The sequence below is a fragment of the Carcharodon carcharias genome, chromosome 33, assembly GCF_017639515.1.
Source record: "Carcharodon carcharias isolate sCarCar2 chromosome 33, sCarCar2.pri, whole genome shotgun sequence".
Taxonomy (NCBI): domain Eukaryota; kingdom Metazoa; phylum Chordata; class Chondrichthyes; order Lamniformes; family Lamnidae; genus Carcharodon; species Carcharodon carcharias.
The window spans coordinates 3020415-3038802 of record NC_054499.1 but is presented as its reverse complement, the minus strand read 5'-3'; the positions used below and the strand labels follow the sequence as shown (position 1 = coordinate 3038802).

The window sequence follows — 18388 nt, the reverse complement described above, 5'->3', positions numbered from 1 at the left end:
AATTTACTCAGCCTCTTATCATTGAACAACCCCCGTCATCCCAAAGGGAAATCATTTCTCAGATGCCAATTCCCTAACCATTTCTCAGGGTTATATCCCCCAGAAACAATTCTGGTTATCATCAGGCTTTATTTGGTCACCAGACCTTGAGTTCCCCCCCCCCCACCCATTTTCCTTTGGTTAATTTTATTCCTTTCAGGTCTGTTCCCATTGCACAGGGAATTTCTCTGATTGAGTGGTTTTGCGTTGCTCGTGATGGGAGAGCTTTCATTTCAGGCCCTTGGAGAGTTGGGTGCGAGGCCTCGCTTAGTGGGTGGGGCAGGGGTTGGAGTTGCTCAGGGTGAGCAGGTCAGTCCTTGGGAATTGAAGGAGAATGGGATACCCGCAGGGAATCCCCGTGATTGAAGGAGGAGAGTGCAGTGTTGGCAGGGGAGGGAAGAATAATGGAGCTAGATTTCCTCGCAAAGCCCCCAGCAGAGCCCTCCTGCCCTTCTCACCTACCCCACCCCACCCCCTTTACAAGTGTTACGCTTACCAGCCGCACATGGCCTCGAGCCCCATCCCACATCAGGCTGGCCTGAGTAGGATACCTGACAGCCACTTTCCACTCAGGCCTCTGAGTGACCGGTTTGCTGATGCCATCAAGTGTGTGTTAAATGGGAATGTGTGAGGTTTTAGCTGATGACTGCGCAGTGGCAGGGGTTTATCATGGAACCCTGGCTGCTTTCTGACCTTATGGGTCAGTTCTGTCAGGCTGCTACAGCTCATACCCAAACCCTCCACATTGGGCGAGATGACGGCCAGCTCATGGCTGTTAAAGGAAGACTCTTTCTCGTGATAGGAGTTAATTGAGAACTGTAAGGAAGAGCAGAAAGAGGAGTGGTGAATGTCCAGCAAGTCTTCAAAGTAGAATTGTCCAGAGCACACAGCATCCAGCAATACTGTGGCTTTGTGTCCTTCTCAAATTTCTAACCATGGTAATTAGCTGCAAGTGAAATGAGAGAGCTTAGCGAGAAAGATCTGATCACCAGAGAGAGAAAATCAAACCTGTTATGTGTTGTGACTTTCTCTGTCCTTGAATTTCTTGGGGTTAGGGGTGGTGGCAGGGGAACAGATCTCGGGGAAATTCCACTTAAAGAGGGACGGGAAGAGAGAGAGACAGAAAGGGAGATGCTGCTCTTGATGGGTTAGGTGGCAGCGAGAGTAATGGAATGGGCTGGCAGTGAAGGATGGAGGTCGTATGGTGCAGGTTGACTGACTTGTTTACCTGTCCAGGCCCTCACAATCAGACTTGGAGGTCTGATGTTGCCAGGTTGGCCACATTAATAAGGAGCTTATCCCGGGGATAGATTTGGAGTGCCCCTCCTTACAGGGTCATCCTCATTGTCCAAAAACAAAGTGTCAACACAACACTTGAGGCGAGTCTTTAGTTATGGTGTCATCCTGCCAGAAAAAGCTTCATTTCTGAACGAGGGAGAAATCGGTTAATACAAGAGCACCAGGCAGCCCATCAGGGTCAGGGAGCAGGGTGGGAGTGTGGATGTCGTCGTTTTTCTTGCTCCCCAGCTCTTTCTTTGTGATAGAAGCTCACTGGAATAAGAATATTTCCAAAGACTCCAAGCATCAGACCTACAAGAAGGGTTTTGCTAAAGGGTTGCCCCAAGAGTACATGGTGTGTTCAGTTGAGTGCATTCCCCACGACCTCTGCCCTGTTCACCGGCCCTGCCTATATCCCACCAAACATTGATTCAATTCCCTGGTGGTCTGGTGCCAGGCTAGATTCAGGTGTGTGTGGTTTGCGGAACTGTCTTCATCAATTCCTCCCTTCTTCGATTTAACTGTGGTCATTTCCCACCTGTGATGCCATGATGGACTGGATGCTATTGTAAGTGGATGAAAAAAAGTTATAAAAGTTTTATTTTAAATGTTTCTCAAAGTCCCGTCTCTCCTTTACAAACACATTCTTGTAATTCTAACCCTGTGCTGTACCTATCCTGGGAGTGTTTGATGGGGACAGTGTAGAGGGAGCTTTACTCTGTATCTAACCCCGTGCTGTACCTGTCCTGGGAGTGTTTGATGGGGACAGTGTAGAGGGGGCTTTACTCTGTATCTAACCCCGTGCTGTACCTGTCCTGGGAGTGTTTGATGGGGACAGTGTAGAGGGAGCTTTACTCTGTATCTAACCCCGTGCTGTACCTGTCCTGGGAGTGTTTGATGGGGACAGTGTAGAGGGAGCTTTACTCTGTATCTAACCCCGTGCTGTACCTGTCCTGGGAGTGTTTGATGGGGACGGTGTAGAGGGAGCTTTACTCTGTATCTAACCCCGTGCTGTACCTGTCCTGGGAGTGTTTGATGTCTTTGAGCACTGGAAACATGAGACAGACAGAATGAGTTTCCCCTCACTGAGGTCATAGCTTTTTATCCCCATCCCAGAATGTGTCTCCATGGTTATAGCTCATGATCAAGATTCAGAAATACTGTATAAAAAAATTAGAGGCTGGTTAATTTTCTGGTTAATAGTGACCGTTAGAATGTTGATGGTGGGGGATTTAACAATTGTATTGCTGTTGATTTGGAAGAGGTGGTAGAACCTTTTGTCAGAGAGAGTCATCGTCTAGCACTTGTGGCATGAATGTTACATCAGATAGTGTGCACCACCCAGCCTTGCAAAAATATTTATTTGCACAGTATTTAATTAAACAATGCTTCTGATTGTGAAGCTCGACTGCCAATAACACAAGGAGCAACAGGAAGGTGCAGTGTACTGGTAAGATTTGCCTACTGGACTCATCAAAAATGATGTTCCCTTTGGGTTTATAGCAGCAGCATTCCCATTATTATCAAATCCTAATGGTGAGGGTCAGGGGTGGATGTGCTAATAATCGAGGCTTAGTAACAGCGCTGTGCCCCGTTTGATCCAGTGATCTGATGGTTTGTCCCCAGTCTTCAGCTCAATCCCCACCACGAACGATGTGTGTCGGTTGCTCCCTGCTCGCTGGGAGTAGTAATAACATGGACAGGAATAGATCCCTGAAGGAAGAAGTGGATAAATATAGTTAGCAATCCTGACACTGTTCACAAGCGATGCAGCGTATGAACTTTTACCCAGCACTGGATGCCTCCCATTATAAACCCCACTCCCCCTACCCCCAATTGCAGCTCTCTGAGCTCCTCAGCTGAACCTCTCTGAGTGCCAGGTGCTGCCCCCAGTACCTTTGCCGGATTTCTTTTTATTTTCCACTGGTTTGAAGTGAATTGAGGGCATGGGACAGACCAGCTGCATAGGTTCAGCTTCCACCAGACAAGCACTCTTCTTGTCCCAGCCTGCTCCCTGTAGGAACATCCCTTTCACATACACACCGTCCTGAAAGAACAGACAGAGAGAGGAGTTAGTGATCAGCAGCTGGCTACACTGTACATCCACAGCAGCACTATTGTTTAAGAGAGGAGGGCGGGGTTGGGATGGGGAGTAAAGATAGAATGGGCTTGGGTTTTGATGGCCATTGAGGGGGAATTATCTGTATATCACATGCTCACTCTTGAACTCATTCTAAGAATGGACATTTAGTTAAACCGTACCCAAGCAGAGAGTCAATATTTTTAACTTCATCTTCTGCTTAAAGAGGTTTTCCTTCACTTCGTTGATGATGTATAGTTTGATATCTTGTTAGTGACTGCTCCCAACTTGAAGCCACGCCCCCCTGGGATAAATGAGACTTTAAGTCCCAGTCTCATCCTTTACAGCCTAATCCATCTGGTGGATGTGTCAGTCCTGAGGGAGCGCCGCACTCTCGGAGCGTCAGTACTGAGGGACTGCTGCACTGTCAGAGGGTCAGTACTGAGGGAGTGCTGCACTGTCGGTGGGTCAGTACTGAGGGAGTGCCGCACTGTCGGAGGGTCAGTCCTGAGGGAGTGCCGCATTGTCGGAGGGTCAGTACTGAGGGCGTGCTGCACTGTCAGAGGGTCAGTACTGAGGGAGTGCCGCACTGTCAGAGGGTCAGTACTGAGGGAGTGCCGCACTGTCAGAGGGTCAGTACTGAGGGAGTGCCGCACTGTCGGACGGTCAGTACAGGAGGTGTGCTGCACTATTAGTGATGCTGTCTTTTAGGGGAGATTTTAAACAGGCCCTGTCTGTTGTTTTGATGACTGTTCACTATCCTGATGGAAGTGTCCTGATCAATATTGCTGCCTCAACCAACACCACCAAAGTTAGATTACCTGGTCATGTACCAAATGTGTGTGTGTGGGATCTTGCTGTGCACAAATTGGCTGCTTCATTTTCTACATTACAACAGTGATCACACTCCAAAAAGTGCTTCTTTGGTTGTAAGGCATTTTGGCACATTGTGAAGTGGTGAAAGGCGCTATAGAAACGCAAGTCTTTCTTTCCACTGTTTTTGCGCTGTTAATGTTTTAAGAATGTAAGTGTTTTAAGAAACATTTGCCATACCTTGGGAGGCTCCAGCAGGTTATTATCGTCGACCACGGAAACAATGAATTCCCAGGAGAGCGAATCCACTGATATCTGGGTGGGGGATGCGAAAGAGGTAAAAGCATTATTTCCTTTCTCGCTAAATTAAATTGAAGATTAAATTATAGAATCTGACATCACATTAAGTTTCTCATCTTCCTCAGGTTTCATCCATTCTCTTCAATCTGTGTCCCTCTGATTTCTCCTTATTGATTCTATCCAAACCCCTCATGATTTTGAACGCCTCGATTCAATCTCCCCCTTAACCTTTTCTGCTCTAAGGAGAACAATCCCAGCTTCTCCAGTCTCTCCACATGAACTGAACTCCCTCAGCCCTGGGAACATTCTAGTAAATCTCCCTCCGCACCCTCCCCAAGGCCTGGACATCCTTCCCAAAGTGGTGCTCAAACGAATTCAGCATCTACCATGGATGAAAGCCGGCACCCTGCTGTCTGGACAGGTCATGGGGCAGGGGTTCTTTTACCCAGCGTGCTGTGCAGGGAGAGAGGCTCCCTGAGTTTTAGCAGGCTGGATGGTTGCAGCATGTGTCAGACATTTCTGTTCGCCATTCCAAGGTGCAGGGGTAGCGAGGTGTGCCCCCGGCCGGCATGGTGGAATACTCTTACCGTGTTCTTACGGGCTGCCAGCTGCAACACTGCAGTGAGGAATCCTGTAGGGAAAGTGAATCCAGACATCCAGAAAATGACTGGTGGGTGAGTGGTCTCTGCCCATTTGGCCAGCTGCTCCACTCTGTGTATAAGGTCACGGGTCCAGGCTCCAAGCTGCTTCATCGATGGGTAGGCCTGAGGGAAACAAATGGTTACTAGCTAACGATGGACTGAGATGAATGTTGAACGTTAGGAAGGCACTATAGACTGAGGAACAAAACTAATCCATGTTAAACTTTACAAAGCTAAAGGAGGTAAACGTGCTGACTGGTCAGACAAATCCAGGAGCAGGAGACCATTCTGCCCAGAAAGCTTGTTCAATGACCAGCCTTCACCAATCACACCCAAAACCCTGCTGCCTGGCTCGTATCCAGCCAGGTCCGTTCACCTGTTCTCACTGACTTACATTGGGCTCCCAGCTGAATAACACCAATGTAACCTTCTCATCCTTGGGCTTTCTCCTCCCATGTCTGAGAGCTCATGCTGCTTTACCCGCTCTGGAATTCCCTCCCTAAACCTCTCCACCTCTCTCGCCTCCTTTAAGATGCTCCTTAAGACTGGCCTCTTTGACCAAGCTTTTGGTCACATGTCCCTAGTGTCTCTTTCTGTGACTTGGATTTTTGCCTCCTGTGACATTAAAGGTGCTATACAAATGCATGTTTTAGATGTAACGCTGACCGAATGAGGATGATTCCCTTGCTTGAAGAGGGCTTGCTGCACTCGGGGAACCAGGCCTGAGAAAGGTGCAGGGCAAAGGCTAGCAGGATTGAGCACATCTGTCTCCTGCTGGGAAATGTGTGCATCTGGATGGGGGGGTGGGGAAAAGAGGCAGGGAAAGAAAGAAATGGTTTGACTTGTGACACTCCCCCACATTCGAGAAGGTGCCAATACCCACAACCCAGGGAAATGCCAGGTCACGTGGGTACAAGGTAGCGCTCAGCTGTGGAATGGCAACCCACCAAGGAGTAGAGAAAAATCAAACACCTTCTCCCTCAAGGTGAGAAGACAGCTGCATCTGGTACTGACACTGTGGTTAGGTTTGGCAATTTACTATTCTGCTCCGAATGAATCACTGAGTGCCCTTACCAATTCCCATAAAGAAGGAACATGAGCGTCATGGATACAGCTAAATATTTCCTCCAGATCTGTAGACATGACCACCAGCCCTTGGATTGCCATCTTTAGCTCAATGAGGGATGACCTTTGGAGAGACGATAATATGTGGTTAGTTAAATATTTAGCGAAACAAACAATAATGGACCAAGTGACAACTGAGAATGGCAACAGTGGGACAGAGAAGAAAGAAGCCAATGGAAGATGAGTCAGATTATTTATTAAACCAGGTAGCCTCTGCTGGAAAGGAGCAGTGACTGTGGGGATTTGGGGTAGGCGCAGGGACTGGAGGGTTCATGAAACCCTCCATGATTAAATAGCCAGGCACTGATCACAGAGCAAACACTTGGGCCAGCTCCAGGGGGCAGCCAGTGCTCAGGAACCAGAGCCAGCAGTGAATCAACAGCTCCCCAGGAGGAGACAATCAGCCTGGTGCGAACGTTAGAGTTTTGGCTGGGGGACTGAGGTTCCTTTCTCCAAACTCTATACTATAACCTCCCGAGCCAGTTTCACCCTCATGCTCAGGGGCAGGGTACAAAAGCTGCCCACACTAGAGCAATGTTTAACCCGGAAACCAGAGGATTCACAGAGATGGCTTCAGCGTAACCTGGAATGTCACAAAAGTGCAGTCAGGAGGTTGGGACTGAATACCTCTACAGAGGGAGATTTACTCTGTATCTAACCCCGTGCTATACCTGTCCTGGGGGTGTTTGACATCATGAATGCTCCCACTAAGCCACAACTGACACCATCATTAGAGCTGCTGTGACACACAAGCAGCCAATGGAAAGACAGTGTGTTGCGGTGGGGGGTGGGGGGTTGGGGGTGGTCAGGGGAGCAGGGGTGTAAAGTGAGAATCATGGGAAGCAAAATAATAGCCAAGCATTAATCTAACCTGATGATGTTGAGAACAATGTTATATCGCTGGATCTCCTGCAACAGCACAACATTCAGCGGAGAATGTTCATCCTGCAACACCTGCTGGGTTCCTTCATAGTCCAGGTCCTCTGGGGTCTTTTGCAGCACATCGGCCAATAGCTCGAGCACCTTCAGTGACAAGACAGTATAGTATATTAGCGCGGCTAGAGGACTGGCTAACTAATAGAAGACAGAGAGTTGGGATAAGGGGGGCATTTTCAGGATGGCAGCCTGTAACTAGTGGAGTGCCACAGGGATCAGTGCTGGGGCCACAATTATTTCCAATATATATTAATGACTTGGATGAGGGAAGTGAATGTACTATCGCCAAGTGTGCGGATGACACAAAAATAGGTGGGAAGGCAAGTGGTGAGGGTGACACAAAGAGTTTACAGAGGGATAGAGACAGGTTAAGTGAGTGGGCAAAAACATGGCAGATGGAATAAAATATGGGAAAATGTGAGGTTCTGCACTTTGGCAGGAAGAATAGAGGAGCTGAATATTATTTAAATGGAGAAAGACTGCAGAAAGCTGCAGCACAGAGGGATTTGGGGGTCCTCGTGCATGAATCCCAAAAAGCTAACATACAAGTTCAGCAGGGAATAGGGAAGGCAAATGGAATGTTGGCCTTTAATCCAAAGGGAATGGAGTATGAAAATAGAAAAGTCTTGCTAAAACTAGACAAGGCACTAGTTAGACCACACCTAGAATACCGTGAACAGTTTTGGTCCCCTTATCTAAGGAAAGATATACTGGCATTGGAGGCAGTCCAGAGAAGGTTCACTAGGTTGATCCCGGGGATGGAGGGATTTTCTTATGAGGAGAGGTTGAGTAGGTTGGGCCTGTACTCATTGGAGTTTAGAAGAATGAGAGGCGACCTTATTGAAACATATAAGATTCTTAGGGGCCTTGACAGGGTAGATGCTGAGAGGTTGTTTCCCTTTGTGGGAGAGTCTAGGACCAGAGGACATAATCTCAGAGTAATGGGGCACCCATTTAAAACAGAGATGAGGAGGAATTTCTTCTCTCAGTGGGTACTAAATCTGTGGAATTCTTTACCACAGAGAACTGTAGAGGCTGGGTCGTTAAGTATCTTCAAAGCTGAGATAGACCAATTTTTAATCAGTAAGGGAATCAAGGGTTATGGGGACAAGGCAGGAAAGTGGGATTGAGGATTAGCAGATCAGCCATGATCTCATTGAATGGTGGAGCAGACTTAATGGGCCGAATGGCCTACTTCTGCTCCTACGTCTTATGGACAGAGTGAGCTTACTACAGAGCTGAGTACACCAGGTGACAACACTGAGCACAGGAGTGGAACTAGTGTCCCCCGCTTACACCTCGTGCTGTGCCAATGGAATAGGAACATCCAATCACTGCAGTTTGTCAGTGACCCACAGCTGCACCCAGTTCCCAGCAGAGTTAAGTTATTGCTGTCAAAGTTGGCCAGAATTAGCAATGCTAAGATGTCTGAACAGTGCAGTGAGACTGGATTTGAGGATCAGCTGATTAATGACAGAAACAAACCCCTGTTCCAGTGTCTTTTGCTGAACAAATGCAGCACACAAGGACAGAGAACTGCAGTTCAATAGCACCTTTCACCTCAGGATTATCCAAAGCGCTTCACAGCTACTGAAGTACTTTTTTTTTTTGAAGTGCAGTCATTGTTGTAATGTAGGAAACAAGGCAGTCAATTTGCACACAGCAAGATCCCACAAACAGCATTTTGATCAAGGCCAGCTAATCTGCTTTTGTGATTCTGGAATAAATATTAGTTGAGGACATAAGAACATTAAGAAATAAAGGCAGGAGTAAACTGCATGGCTCATCAAGCCGACCCCGCCAGTCAACACAATTGGCCTCAACTCCACCTTCCCACCCACTCCCCATATACCCTTCATTCCCTGAGAGACCAAAATTCTGTCTTTCCCAGCCTTAAACATATTCAGTGATGGAGCATCCACAACCCTCTGGGGTGGAGAATTCCAAAGATTCACAACCCTTTGAGAAGTAATTTCTTCTAATCTCAGTCCGAAATGATGGGTCCCTTATCCTGAGATTGTGACCCCGTGTATTAGATCCCCCAGCCAGCAGAAACAATCTCAGCATCCACCCAGTCAAACCCCTTCAGAATCTAGGTTTCAATGAGATCACCTCTCATTCTTCTAAACTCCAGTGAATTCGGGCTCAATTTACTCAGCCTCTCATCATAGGACAAGCCCCTCATCCCAGGGACCAATTTAGTGACCCCCACTGTACTGCTTCCAATGCAAGTATATCCTTCCTTAAATGTGAGGACCAGAACTGCACTCCAGATTTACTACAGATGTGATTGCAGGGGCATCCAGGAGCTCCTACATGCTGCAGCCGTGATACATCACCTATCCTGCCAACTTTATTGTGTTAATTAAATTTATTATTCTTAATTAGTTTATAGTTAGCCTCCTTACCTAACTCCCAGCCTGACATTTTTTCTTTTTCAGAGAGTGTAAATACTCTCAGTGCTGTACAGATGTAGCAAGACTTTTTTATTCCTGTACTGCGATCCCCCTGCAATAAAGGCCAACTTGCCATTTGCCTTCCTAATTGCTTGTTGTACTTGTATGCTAACTTTTTGTGTTCCTTATATAATCACACCCAAGTCTCTTTGAACATCAACAGTGACAAATTTCAAGCCTTCTAAAAAATATTCTGCATTTCTATTTTTAAGACTAAGGTGATTATCATACTTTCCTACATTATACTCTGTCTGTCACCTTCATGCCCACTCACTTAACCTGCCTGTATCTCTTTGAGGCCTCTCTGTGTCCTCCACACAGCTTCTCACCCAGCTTTGTATCATCAGCAAACGTAGCTCTGTTACTCTCTGTCTCTTCATCTAAGTCATTAATATAGATTGTATAAGTTGGGGCCCCAGCACTGATCCTTGCAGCACTCCACTATTCACAGCTTGCCAACTTGGAAATGCTCCTACTTTCTGTCCGCTAACCATTCCTTATCAATCCCTGCTCTTTTGATAAGGGATATTTTACATTCAGACTCTGGAGAGAGAGGAGTTGCAGGGTGGTGGGGTGGGGGGATGTTATTTTCTGCCCCACTGATTTTGCCAGAATGTGAAAGTCACAGGGAGTGAGCTTTTTTCATGTGTGTCCTCTTGTCCAGTGGGCAGTTTTACCTTTTCCTCTCTGGACATTCCTTTGCCCACGGCAGTGGTGATCTGCGGCTGAAGTGACAGCAGAGTGTCGAAGAGTCTTCGGGCTTCTATGATCTCACTGGCTACGTCAGCATTAGGATGTTGCCCGAAAGCCTCGGGGTGCTCCATGGCAGGCAGCATGTTGATGTACTCTCGGTAAGATTCCAGGTCTCCATCTTTAGGGATGTAATAATTATCCAATATCGAAAGTCTGAATGAAAGGAAAATAATGAAAATTATAAACTCTATCTTTACAGTAAAGAATAGATTTTGGGTGGGGAAGGGAAGTATTGAGGAATAAATAAATTGTTTAAATAGGGCAGTGCTGTAGGGCCAATGTTCACAAAGATGAAGTCCTTGCACTTCTAAGGCATCTTTAATGTAGAAAGGCACCCCAAGCGAGGAAAATGTAAATTTAGATCATTTCAGAGCAGCAAATCTCTCACATCTGTCAGCAGGAACAAGAGACACAGGCTTTAGACCATCATTAGTTGGATGATGTGGAGAGTTAGGATATCAGCAGTATGGGAAAGTTAATATTCTCGAGAAGCAACTCCTTAACCCATCTCCATGTAGGGGAATCACAGACACAGACCCGCGTCCCGTCACCGTGTGGGAGAATCACAGACCCGCGTCCTATCACTGTGTGGGGAAATCACAGACACAGACCCGCGTCCCGTCACCGTGTGGGGGAATCACAGACACAGACCCGCATCCCGTCACCATGTGGGGGAATCACAGACACAGACCCATGTCCCGTCACCGTGTGGGTGAATCAGAGACACAGACCCGCGTCCCGTCACTGTGTGGGGGAATCACAGACACAGACCCGCGTCCCGTCACCATGTGGGGGAATCACAGACACAGAACCGCGTCCCGTCACCGTGTGGGTGAATCACAGACACAGACCTGCGTCCTGTCACCGTGTGGGGGAATCACAGACACAGACCCACGTCCAGTCACCGTGTGGGGGAATCACAGACACAGATCCACGTCCAGTCACCGTGTGGGGGAATCACAGACACAGACCCACGTCCAGTCACCGTGTGTGGGAATCGCAGACACAGACCCGCGTCCCGTCACCGTGTGGGGGAATCACAGACACAGACCCGCGTCCCGTCACCGTGTGGGGGAATCACAGACACAGACCCGCGTCCCGTCACCGTGTGGGGGAATCACAGACACAGACCCGCGTCCCGTCACCGTGTGGGGGAATCACAGACCTGCGTCCTGCCACCGTGTGGGGGAAATCACAGACACAGACCCACGTCCAGTCACCGTGTGGGGGAATCACAGACACAGACCCACGTCCAGTCACCGTGTGGGGGAATCACAGACACAGACCCGCGTCCCGTCACCGTGTGGGGGAATCACAGACACAGACCCGCGTCCCGTCACCGTGTGGGGGAATCACAGACACAGACCCGTCACCGTGTGGGGGAATCACAGACACAGACCCGCGTCCCATCACCGTGTGGGGGAATCTCAGACACAGACCCGCGTCCCGTCACCGTGTGGGGGAATCACAGACACAGACCCGCGTCCCGTCACCGTGTGGGGGATCACAGACACAGACCCGTCACCGTGTGGGGGAATCACAGACACAGACCCGCGTCCTGTCACTGTGTGGGTGAATCACAGACACAGACCCGCGTCCCGTCACCGTGTGGGGGAATCACAGACACAGACCCGCGTCCTGTCACCGTGTGGGGGAATCACAGACACAGACCCGCGTCCTGTCACCGTGTGGGTGAATCACAGACACAGACCCGCGTCCCGTCACCGTGTGGGGGAATCACAGACTGTCATGAAGCTATTAGTGTATATAATATTTTGGAAAATATTTTTCTTTTAAACTAGAGGATTAGTCTGTGGGTGTGTCTTAATTGGATTAAAGCCAGCTAGTCTGGGTGCTTTGATGTGTACTAGTTTTGATATGTAAAGGAGATAATGTGCATTTGCATTTTTTGAGGCGAGATTCAAAAAGTGGGGTGAAAACTTGATGCCTTTCTAGCAGCTACGAAGCATTATGTTTATATTACTAATACAATCGGGGTTTCATTGTTAAAAGATGAAGTGAGACATTGAGAATTTGAATTCAGTCAGTGGTGGTGGGTATAACTTCAGTTTTTGGGAGAGGCAATGTGAGACCAAAAGGCAGCTGCAAACCTCCAGCTGGCTCCACAGTGGAAGGAACCTCAGTTTGAATCTGTAAGGTGAAAATGCTTTGTCTGGTGTTTGGTTGTTGTTGCCTGAATGGAGATTAGTTTGGGAATTTGTTAAAAGTTATGATAGTGGTAATTTGTAGCCATGTGTATATATTTAACTTGTAAATTAATAAAAAGGTTTCAATTAGTTTAATGCAAAATCTCGAGAACTGGTGGTCTGATTCCTGAGTTTAGAGTCGTACCTCAAACCTAACACTTACAATTATAGATTATGACAGTTGTTTAAAGTTTCCCTCTGAGATTTTTAAATAACTCAGCGTTACCAACTGCATCGGTCATAACACAGACCCACGTACCATCTCCGTGTGGGAGAAAATCATAGATCTCTAATGTCTGAGCACCGGGTGGGGGGTGTGGTTGTGAGGTGTGAAATCACGCGGCCCATTCCCAGCACTCGGTGTGGCAATGTTCCTGAGAGCGGATTTCAAACAAAATGCTCTGAGGAAAGATTAGCAAATTAGAGGGAATGGGCTACTTCGGTGTCTGTGTCAGCAATTCTTGGAAACAAGCGGGGAGATACATTTGCTATTTCTTGTAAATGCACCGACAGGAACATACATTGATTTCTCTCGAGTACGTGCCCCTGAAAGCCACTTATCTGGCTGACATTCATTTGGTTGGACCTTTGGCAGCACTAGCATTTTACAAAGTGAAAACAGGAATTACTTGAAGTAAGGAGTGGTAACCGCTCGGTCACAGAAGTAATCATTGATGTATGTGCTCAGCAGCCGGCGATCCCAGTCATCAGTCACGTGGCCTCCATAATTCACCCCTGCAATCAGATACTTCAGAGCGTCCCAGGGTGTAGCATCATATTCATCCAGGTAAATGCTGAGTAGGTTTTCTGACACCTGCAGTACAGAGAATTATATCTGTTGCTTACTCAGTGTCCCTGCTCCACCTACAAAAGTTTAATAAATTTTTCACTCATCAGGACAATTTGATGGAGACGGTGTAGTGGGAGCTTTACTCTGTATCTAACCCCATGCTGTACCTGTCCTGGGAGTGTTTGATGGGGACAGTGTAGAGGGAGCTTTACTCTGTATCTAACCCCGTGCTGTACCTGTCCTGGGAGTGTTTGATGGGGATGGTGTAGAGGGAGCTTTACTCTGTATCTAACCCCGTGCTGTACCTGTCCTGGGAGTGTTTAATGGGGACAGTGTAGAGGGAGCTTTACTCTGTATCTAACCCCATGCTGTACCTGTCCTGGGAATGTTTGATGGGACACTGGGCACAATTTGCAAACTACCCTTGACCTTGGTGAGCTGAAATACATTTTTTAAAACATTGGAATGCATAATATTGATATAAATCATAGGATTGGCTAACAAGGCAGCTTCCTATGCCCAAGTAATCTGTTCATAGTCAAAGAGCACTCACTCTCGATTACACAAGCCTACCTCAAAGTCTGAGTCATTGAACCCATAGATAATGTTCCAGCCGAGTTGTTGGAATTTCTTGCGCTCCAGGAGGATACTGTGGAAGAAACACATGGCGAACAGCAGCTTCCTGTACTTCTTGGGCTTGGAGCAGCGTTTGAATTGCTGATTGGTCACCAGGTTGTACAATCGCTTCATGTTCGCTTTGATGCCCTGAGGTGCAGGGAAAGAGAGACAATCATGAGCAATGGGGCAGGTGAATTGAGGCTGGATGCATTCCCAGAACTTCAACCTTTGTCATGTTCGGTCACTGAAGCACAGCAGTATCCCGTGACATAATCCCACAGTCGAGTCGAGTGACTGGAAATCCACTGCTTGCAAAAGATTATGGGAGACGGGGAGAAATTGTTACAGTTGCGCCCACTTTACACAGAGGTGAAACAAGCACACTCGGACCAATTTTAGACACAGTCCTTTGCCCCATTGGCACTTTCCCTCCAGGGACATACCAGCCAGTGAAAAAAAAAAGCTCAAAACTCTGAGCTATCTGCAGGTGCATGACACGGACCAGAGGCTCATCTTGAGTATCAGGCTGAGACCCAGGGACCAATTCCTTGCTATTCTCCAGCTCAGAGGCTTGCAACAGCCTCTAGTCTGGCACCATCTCCTCAGTGGGGATTGGCTAGCTCAGGGCATGCGGGTGACTACAAACTGGGCCATCGGAGTAGTGAAAGGAGCACCGGAAACCTGATGGAGGCGTGTGCTCCTAGGATTACCTTTGGTGGTTCCGTCGTCATCTTGATGCTGGTCTGTAGGATGGAGACCGGAAAGTCAGGATGCGGACTGGAACTTATCCAGAGCCGGAAGTCGGGATGCGGATCCTGGATCTGCAGCTGTTCTATCAGCTTGTCCAACTGGGGCATCCATGAGAGTGACAGGTGGCAGTTTGCAAGGAATACCCAGTTTCCTGTCAATCACACAGAGAAAACAGGTCAGCTTATGCTCCAGCACCATTGTCCCTCTCTTACCCAGTAGCTGTGAGGCCTTGGGGTTATCACAGATGGTGTACACTATAATTTCACCCACACTTGGAATAAATGCCCACACAGGCTGATGGAACCATTTGAGGAAAGTTGGGTGCTGTGACAGGGGGAAGGGAGAAGCCTGAGAATTGTCTTGATGATCAGCTGACAGGGACCAGATTATGGGGCTGGACAACAGAGTCTGATCGAGCTTCTAAGGCAAGATCGGCTGAAAACTCACTTGTGCTGGTGAAAGGCAAATTTGGGAGAGGTATGGAGAAGCTCATCAGGTGGAGAGGGATCACCACAATGGAAATGGACTCCAGGGAGTATAACGGAGGTGAGAGCTATTTAAGAAGCAGCAGCTTGCCTTGACAGAGGTACTATCAGGTCTGTCAGGCTGGATGAACTAGAACAGAGTTAGACCTAAACAGAACTAGGGGCCATAAATAATTCATTGGGAATTCAGGAGAAACTTCTTCACCCAGAGAACGGTGAGAAGGTGGAATTTCTTACCACAGGGAATGACTGAGGAAAATAGAATAGATCCATTTAGGGGAAGCTGGATAAACACATGAAAAAGGCCAGCATGGAGCAGTAGGGCCAAATGGCCTGTTTCTATACTGTAAATGCTTTGTAACAGGACAAACAGCCTTCCTCCTTCCAACCTATATCGAGACAGGACTGAGCTTGACCTACCTTCAGATACCCCTTCTGTGATCATTCGTGTGGCAATAGGCGCTTGCCCTTGACCCAGCGACAGCGCGAGGAACCTGCTTGCCATACCCGAGTGGTCTGCGAGCTGTAGCAGGGAGTTGGTGGGATCAACCCCTGGGGACAGCACAAATATCAATGGGGTCCTAGAGTTGGAGTCATCGATGACCTGCGAGGGATGAGAACATTGATTTAGTGTTTGTAAAGGCTGGCCATTTGCTGGAATTCTAATCTGCTGCTCTGTTTCTCACTGACCGATCTCATGTCCAGCACAGGGGGTTCCACAAACTTGGAGCCGAGGTTGTTAACAATGAACGACGTCACGCAGAATGCGATGCGGTCCTGTCTCAAGGAGCGTACAATCAGCATGCGCTGTAGCTCGTTGCAGGTATTGTCCCATTCCACTAAAGAGCACAACCAAGAGCAAAAAGATAAAAACAAAACTGTGGATGCTGGAAATCCAAAACAAAAACAGAATTACCTGGAAAAACTCAGCAGGTCTGGCAGCATCGGCGGAGAAGAAAAGAGTTGATGTTTCAAGGTCCTCATGACCCTTCCACAGAACTGAGCGAATATAAGGAGAGGGGTGAAATATAAGCGGGTTTAAGGTTTGTCGGGGGTGGGGGGGAGGGGGGATGGTTGGGTGGGGGGAGAGAAGTTGGGGGGGTGGTGTGGTTGTAGGGACAAGCAAGCAGTGATAGGAGCAGATAATCAAAAGATGTCACAGACAAAAGGACACAGAGGTGTTGAAGTTGGTGATATTATCTAAATGAATGTGCTAATTAAGAATGGATGGTAGGGCACTCAAGGTATAGCTCTAGTGGGGGTGGGGGGGCATAAAAGATTTAAAAATAATGGAAATAGGTGGGAAAAGAAAAATCTATATAAATTATTGGAAAAAACAAAAGGAAGGGGGAAGAAACAGAAAGGGGATGGGGATGGAGGAGGGAGCTCAAGACCTAAAGTTGTTGAATTCAATATTCAATCCGGAAGGCTGTAAAGTGCCTAATCAGAAGATGAGGTGCTGTTCCTCCAGTTTGCGTTGAGCTTCACTGGAACAATGCAGCAAGCCAAGGACAGACATGTGGGCAAGAGAGCAGGGTGGAGTGTTAAAATGGCAAGCAACAAGGAGGTTTGGGTCATTCTTGCGGACAGACCGCAGGTGTCCTGCAAAGCGGTCACCCAGTTTACGTTTGGTCTCTCCAATGTAGGGGTCTCCTCTACATTGGAGAGACCAAACGTAAACTGGACGACCACTTTGCAGAACACCTGCGGTCTGTCCGCAAGAATGACCCAAACCTCCCTGTCGATTGCCATTTTAACACTCCACCCTGCTCTCTTGCCCACATGTCTGTCCTTGGCTTGCTGCATTGTTCCAGTGAAGCCCAACGCAAACTGGAGGAACAGCACCTCATCTCCCGACTAGGCACTTTACAGCCTTCTGGACTGAATATTGAATTCAACAACTTTAGATCTTGAACTCCGTCCTCCATCCCCACCCCCTTGCTGTTTCTTCCCCATTCCTTTTGTTTTTTCCAACAATTTATACAGATTTTTCTTTTCCCACCTATTTCCATTATTTTTAAATCTTTTATGCCCTGCTAGCCTTTCCACCCCACCCCCACTAGAGCTGTACCTTGAGTGCCCTACTGTCCATTCTTAATTAGCATATTCGTTTAGATAATATCACCACCTTCAACGCCTCTGTGTTCTTTTGTCTGTGACATCTTTTGATTATCTGCTCCTATCACCGCTTGCTTGTCCCTACAACCACACCAGCACCCCCACAACTTCTCTCCCCCAACCCAACACCCCCCCACCCCCCACCACCTTAAACTAGCTTATATTTCACCCCTCTCCTTATATTTGCTCAGTTCTGTGGAAGGGTCATGAGGACTCGAAACGTCAACTCTTTTCTTCTCCGCCGATGCTGCCAGACCTGCTGAGTTTTTCCAGGTAATTCTGTTTTTGTTTTGGACAACCAAGAGGAAGGTTAATTAGAACCATGAGCAGTTGTTGTGGGTTCCTCTCAGTCAGTCTGCCTTTCTAGTTTGCACCAGGTGATTCAAGCTGAGAGAAGTTACAGAGACAAGGTGGGGGCTTGGGGGGCCGGGGTTGGGGAGAGAGGGGGGTGGGGTGGGGGGGTTGGTAGGGGGGAAGCAATGGGGGATCAGAGTCAATGGAGGTTAACAAGGAATGATTCTGAGCAGGATTGTGGGATAGAGCCATCTCACAAGGGAGGTCACACTGAAGGAAGGATAAAATTGTATTGATACAGTAACTGGTATACATATGTCCAGAAATACAAGGCGGGGGGAAACTTCTACAGAAACAATTTTAGTTAGAAGCTGGGAGAATAGATAAAGACTAGAGGGCTGGTCTCAAGTTTCTGTGTCTGGCTGGGAGCCACCTACGTATTGGAGAATCACAGAAGCACTAATGGAGAGCTTCTGTCCAATGGATGCAGGGGTGGGAAATGAAATTCAATTAGGTCAGGTGTGAGGTGATTCATTTTAGGAGGATGAATAAGGACAGGTCATTCATTCTTTGGAAGGTAACAAAGTAAATAGTGGGGCGGGGGGAGGGTGCGAGTAAAGAGATCTGGGCATACAGATTGTATAGTAGCTTCACAAATCAGAATGCATTTACGAGGAAGCCAGTTAATCATGTGAAAGAATAGAA

At 47.7% G+C, this 18388-nt stretch overlaps 1 protein-coding gene across 1 annotated transcript in view; it reads right to left on the bottom strand.

Annotated features, from left to right (window-relative positions):
- Nucleotides 1–2681: 2681 nt before the first annotated feature.
- The window catches only part of dnah2 (dynein, axonemal, heavy chain 2), a 251184-nt gene continuing 235477 nt past the window's right edge, over nucleotides 2682–18388 (bottom strand). Inside the window, exons 75-86 of the mRNA XM_041178731.1 lie at nucleotides 15962–16110; nucleotides 15692–15875; nucleotides 14747–14937; nucleotides 13992–14183; nucleotides 13258–13442; nucleotides 10346–10574; nucleotides 7148–7299; nucleotides 6226–6340; nucleotides 5098–5274; nucleotides 4451–4525; nucleotides 3214–3364; nucleotides 2682–3030 (exon numbers count right to left, since the gene is read on the bottom strand). Coding sequence (XP_041034665.1) covers nucleotides 2876–3030; nucleotides 3214–3364; nucleotides 4451–4525; nucleotides 5098–5274; nucleotides 6226–6340; nucleotides 7148–7299; nucleotides 10346–10574; nucleotides 13258–13442; nucleotides 13992–14183; nucleotides 14747–14937; nucleotides 15692–15875; nucleotides 15962–16110 — 1955 coding nt within the window. The 3' untranslated portion in view covers nucleotides 2682–2875. The remainder of the gene's footprint in view (nucleotides 3031–3213; nucleotides 3365–4450; nucleotides 4526–5097; nucleotides 5275–6225; nucleotides 6341–7147; nucleotides 7300–10345; nucleotides 10575–13257; nucleotides 13443–13991; nucleotides 14184–14746; nucleotides 14938–15691; nucleotides 15876–15961; nucleotides 16111–18388) is intronic.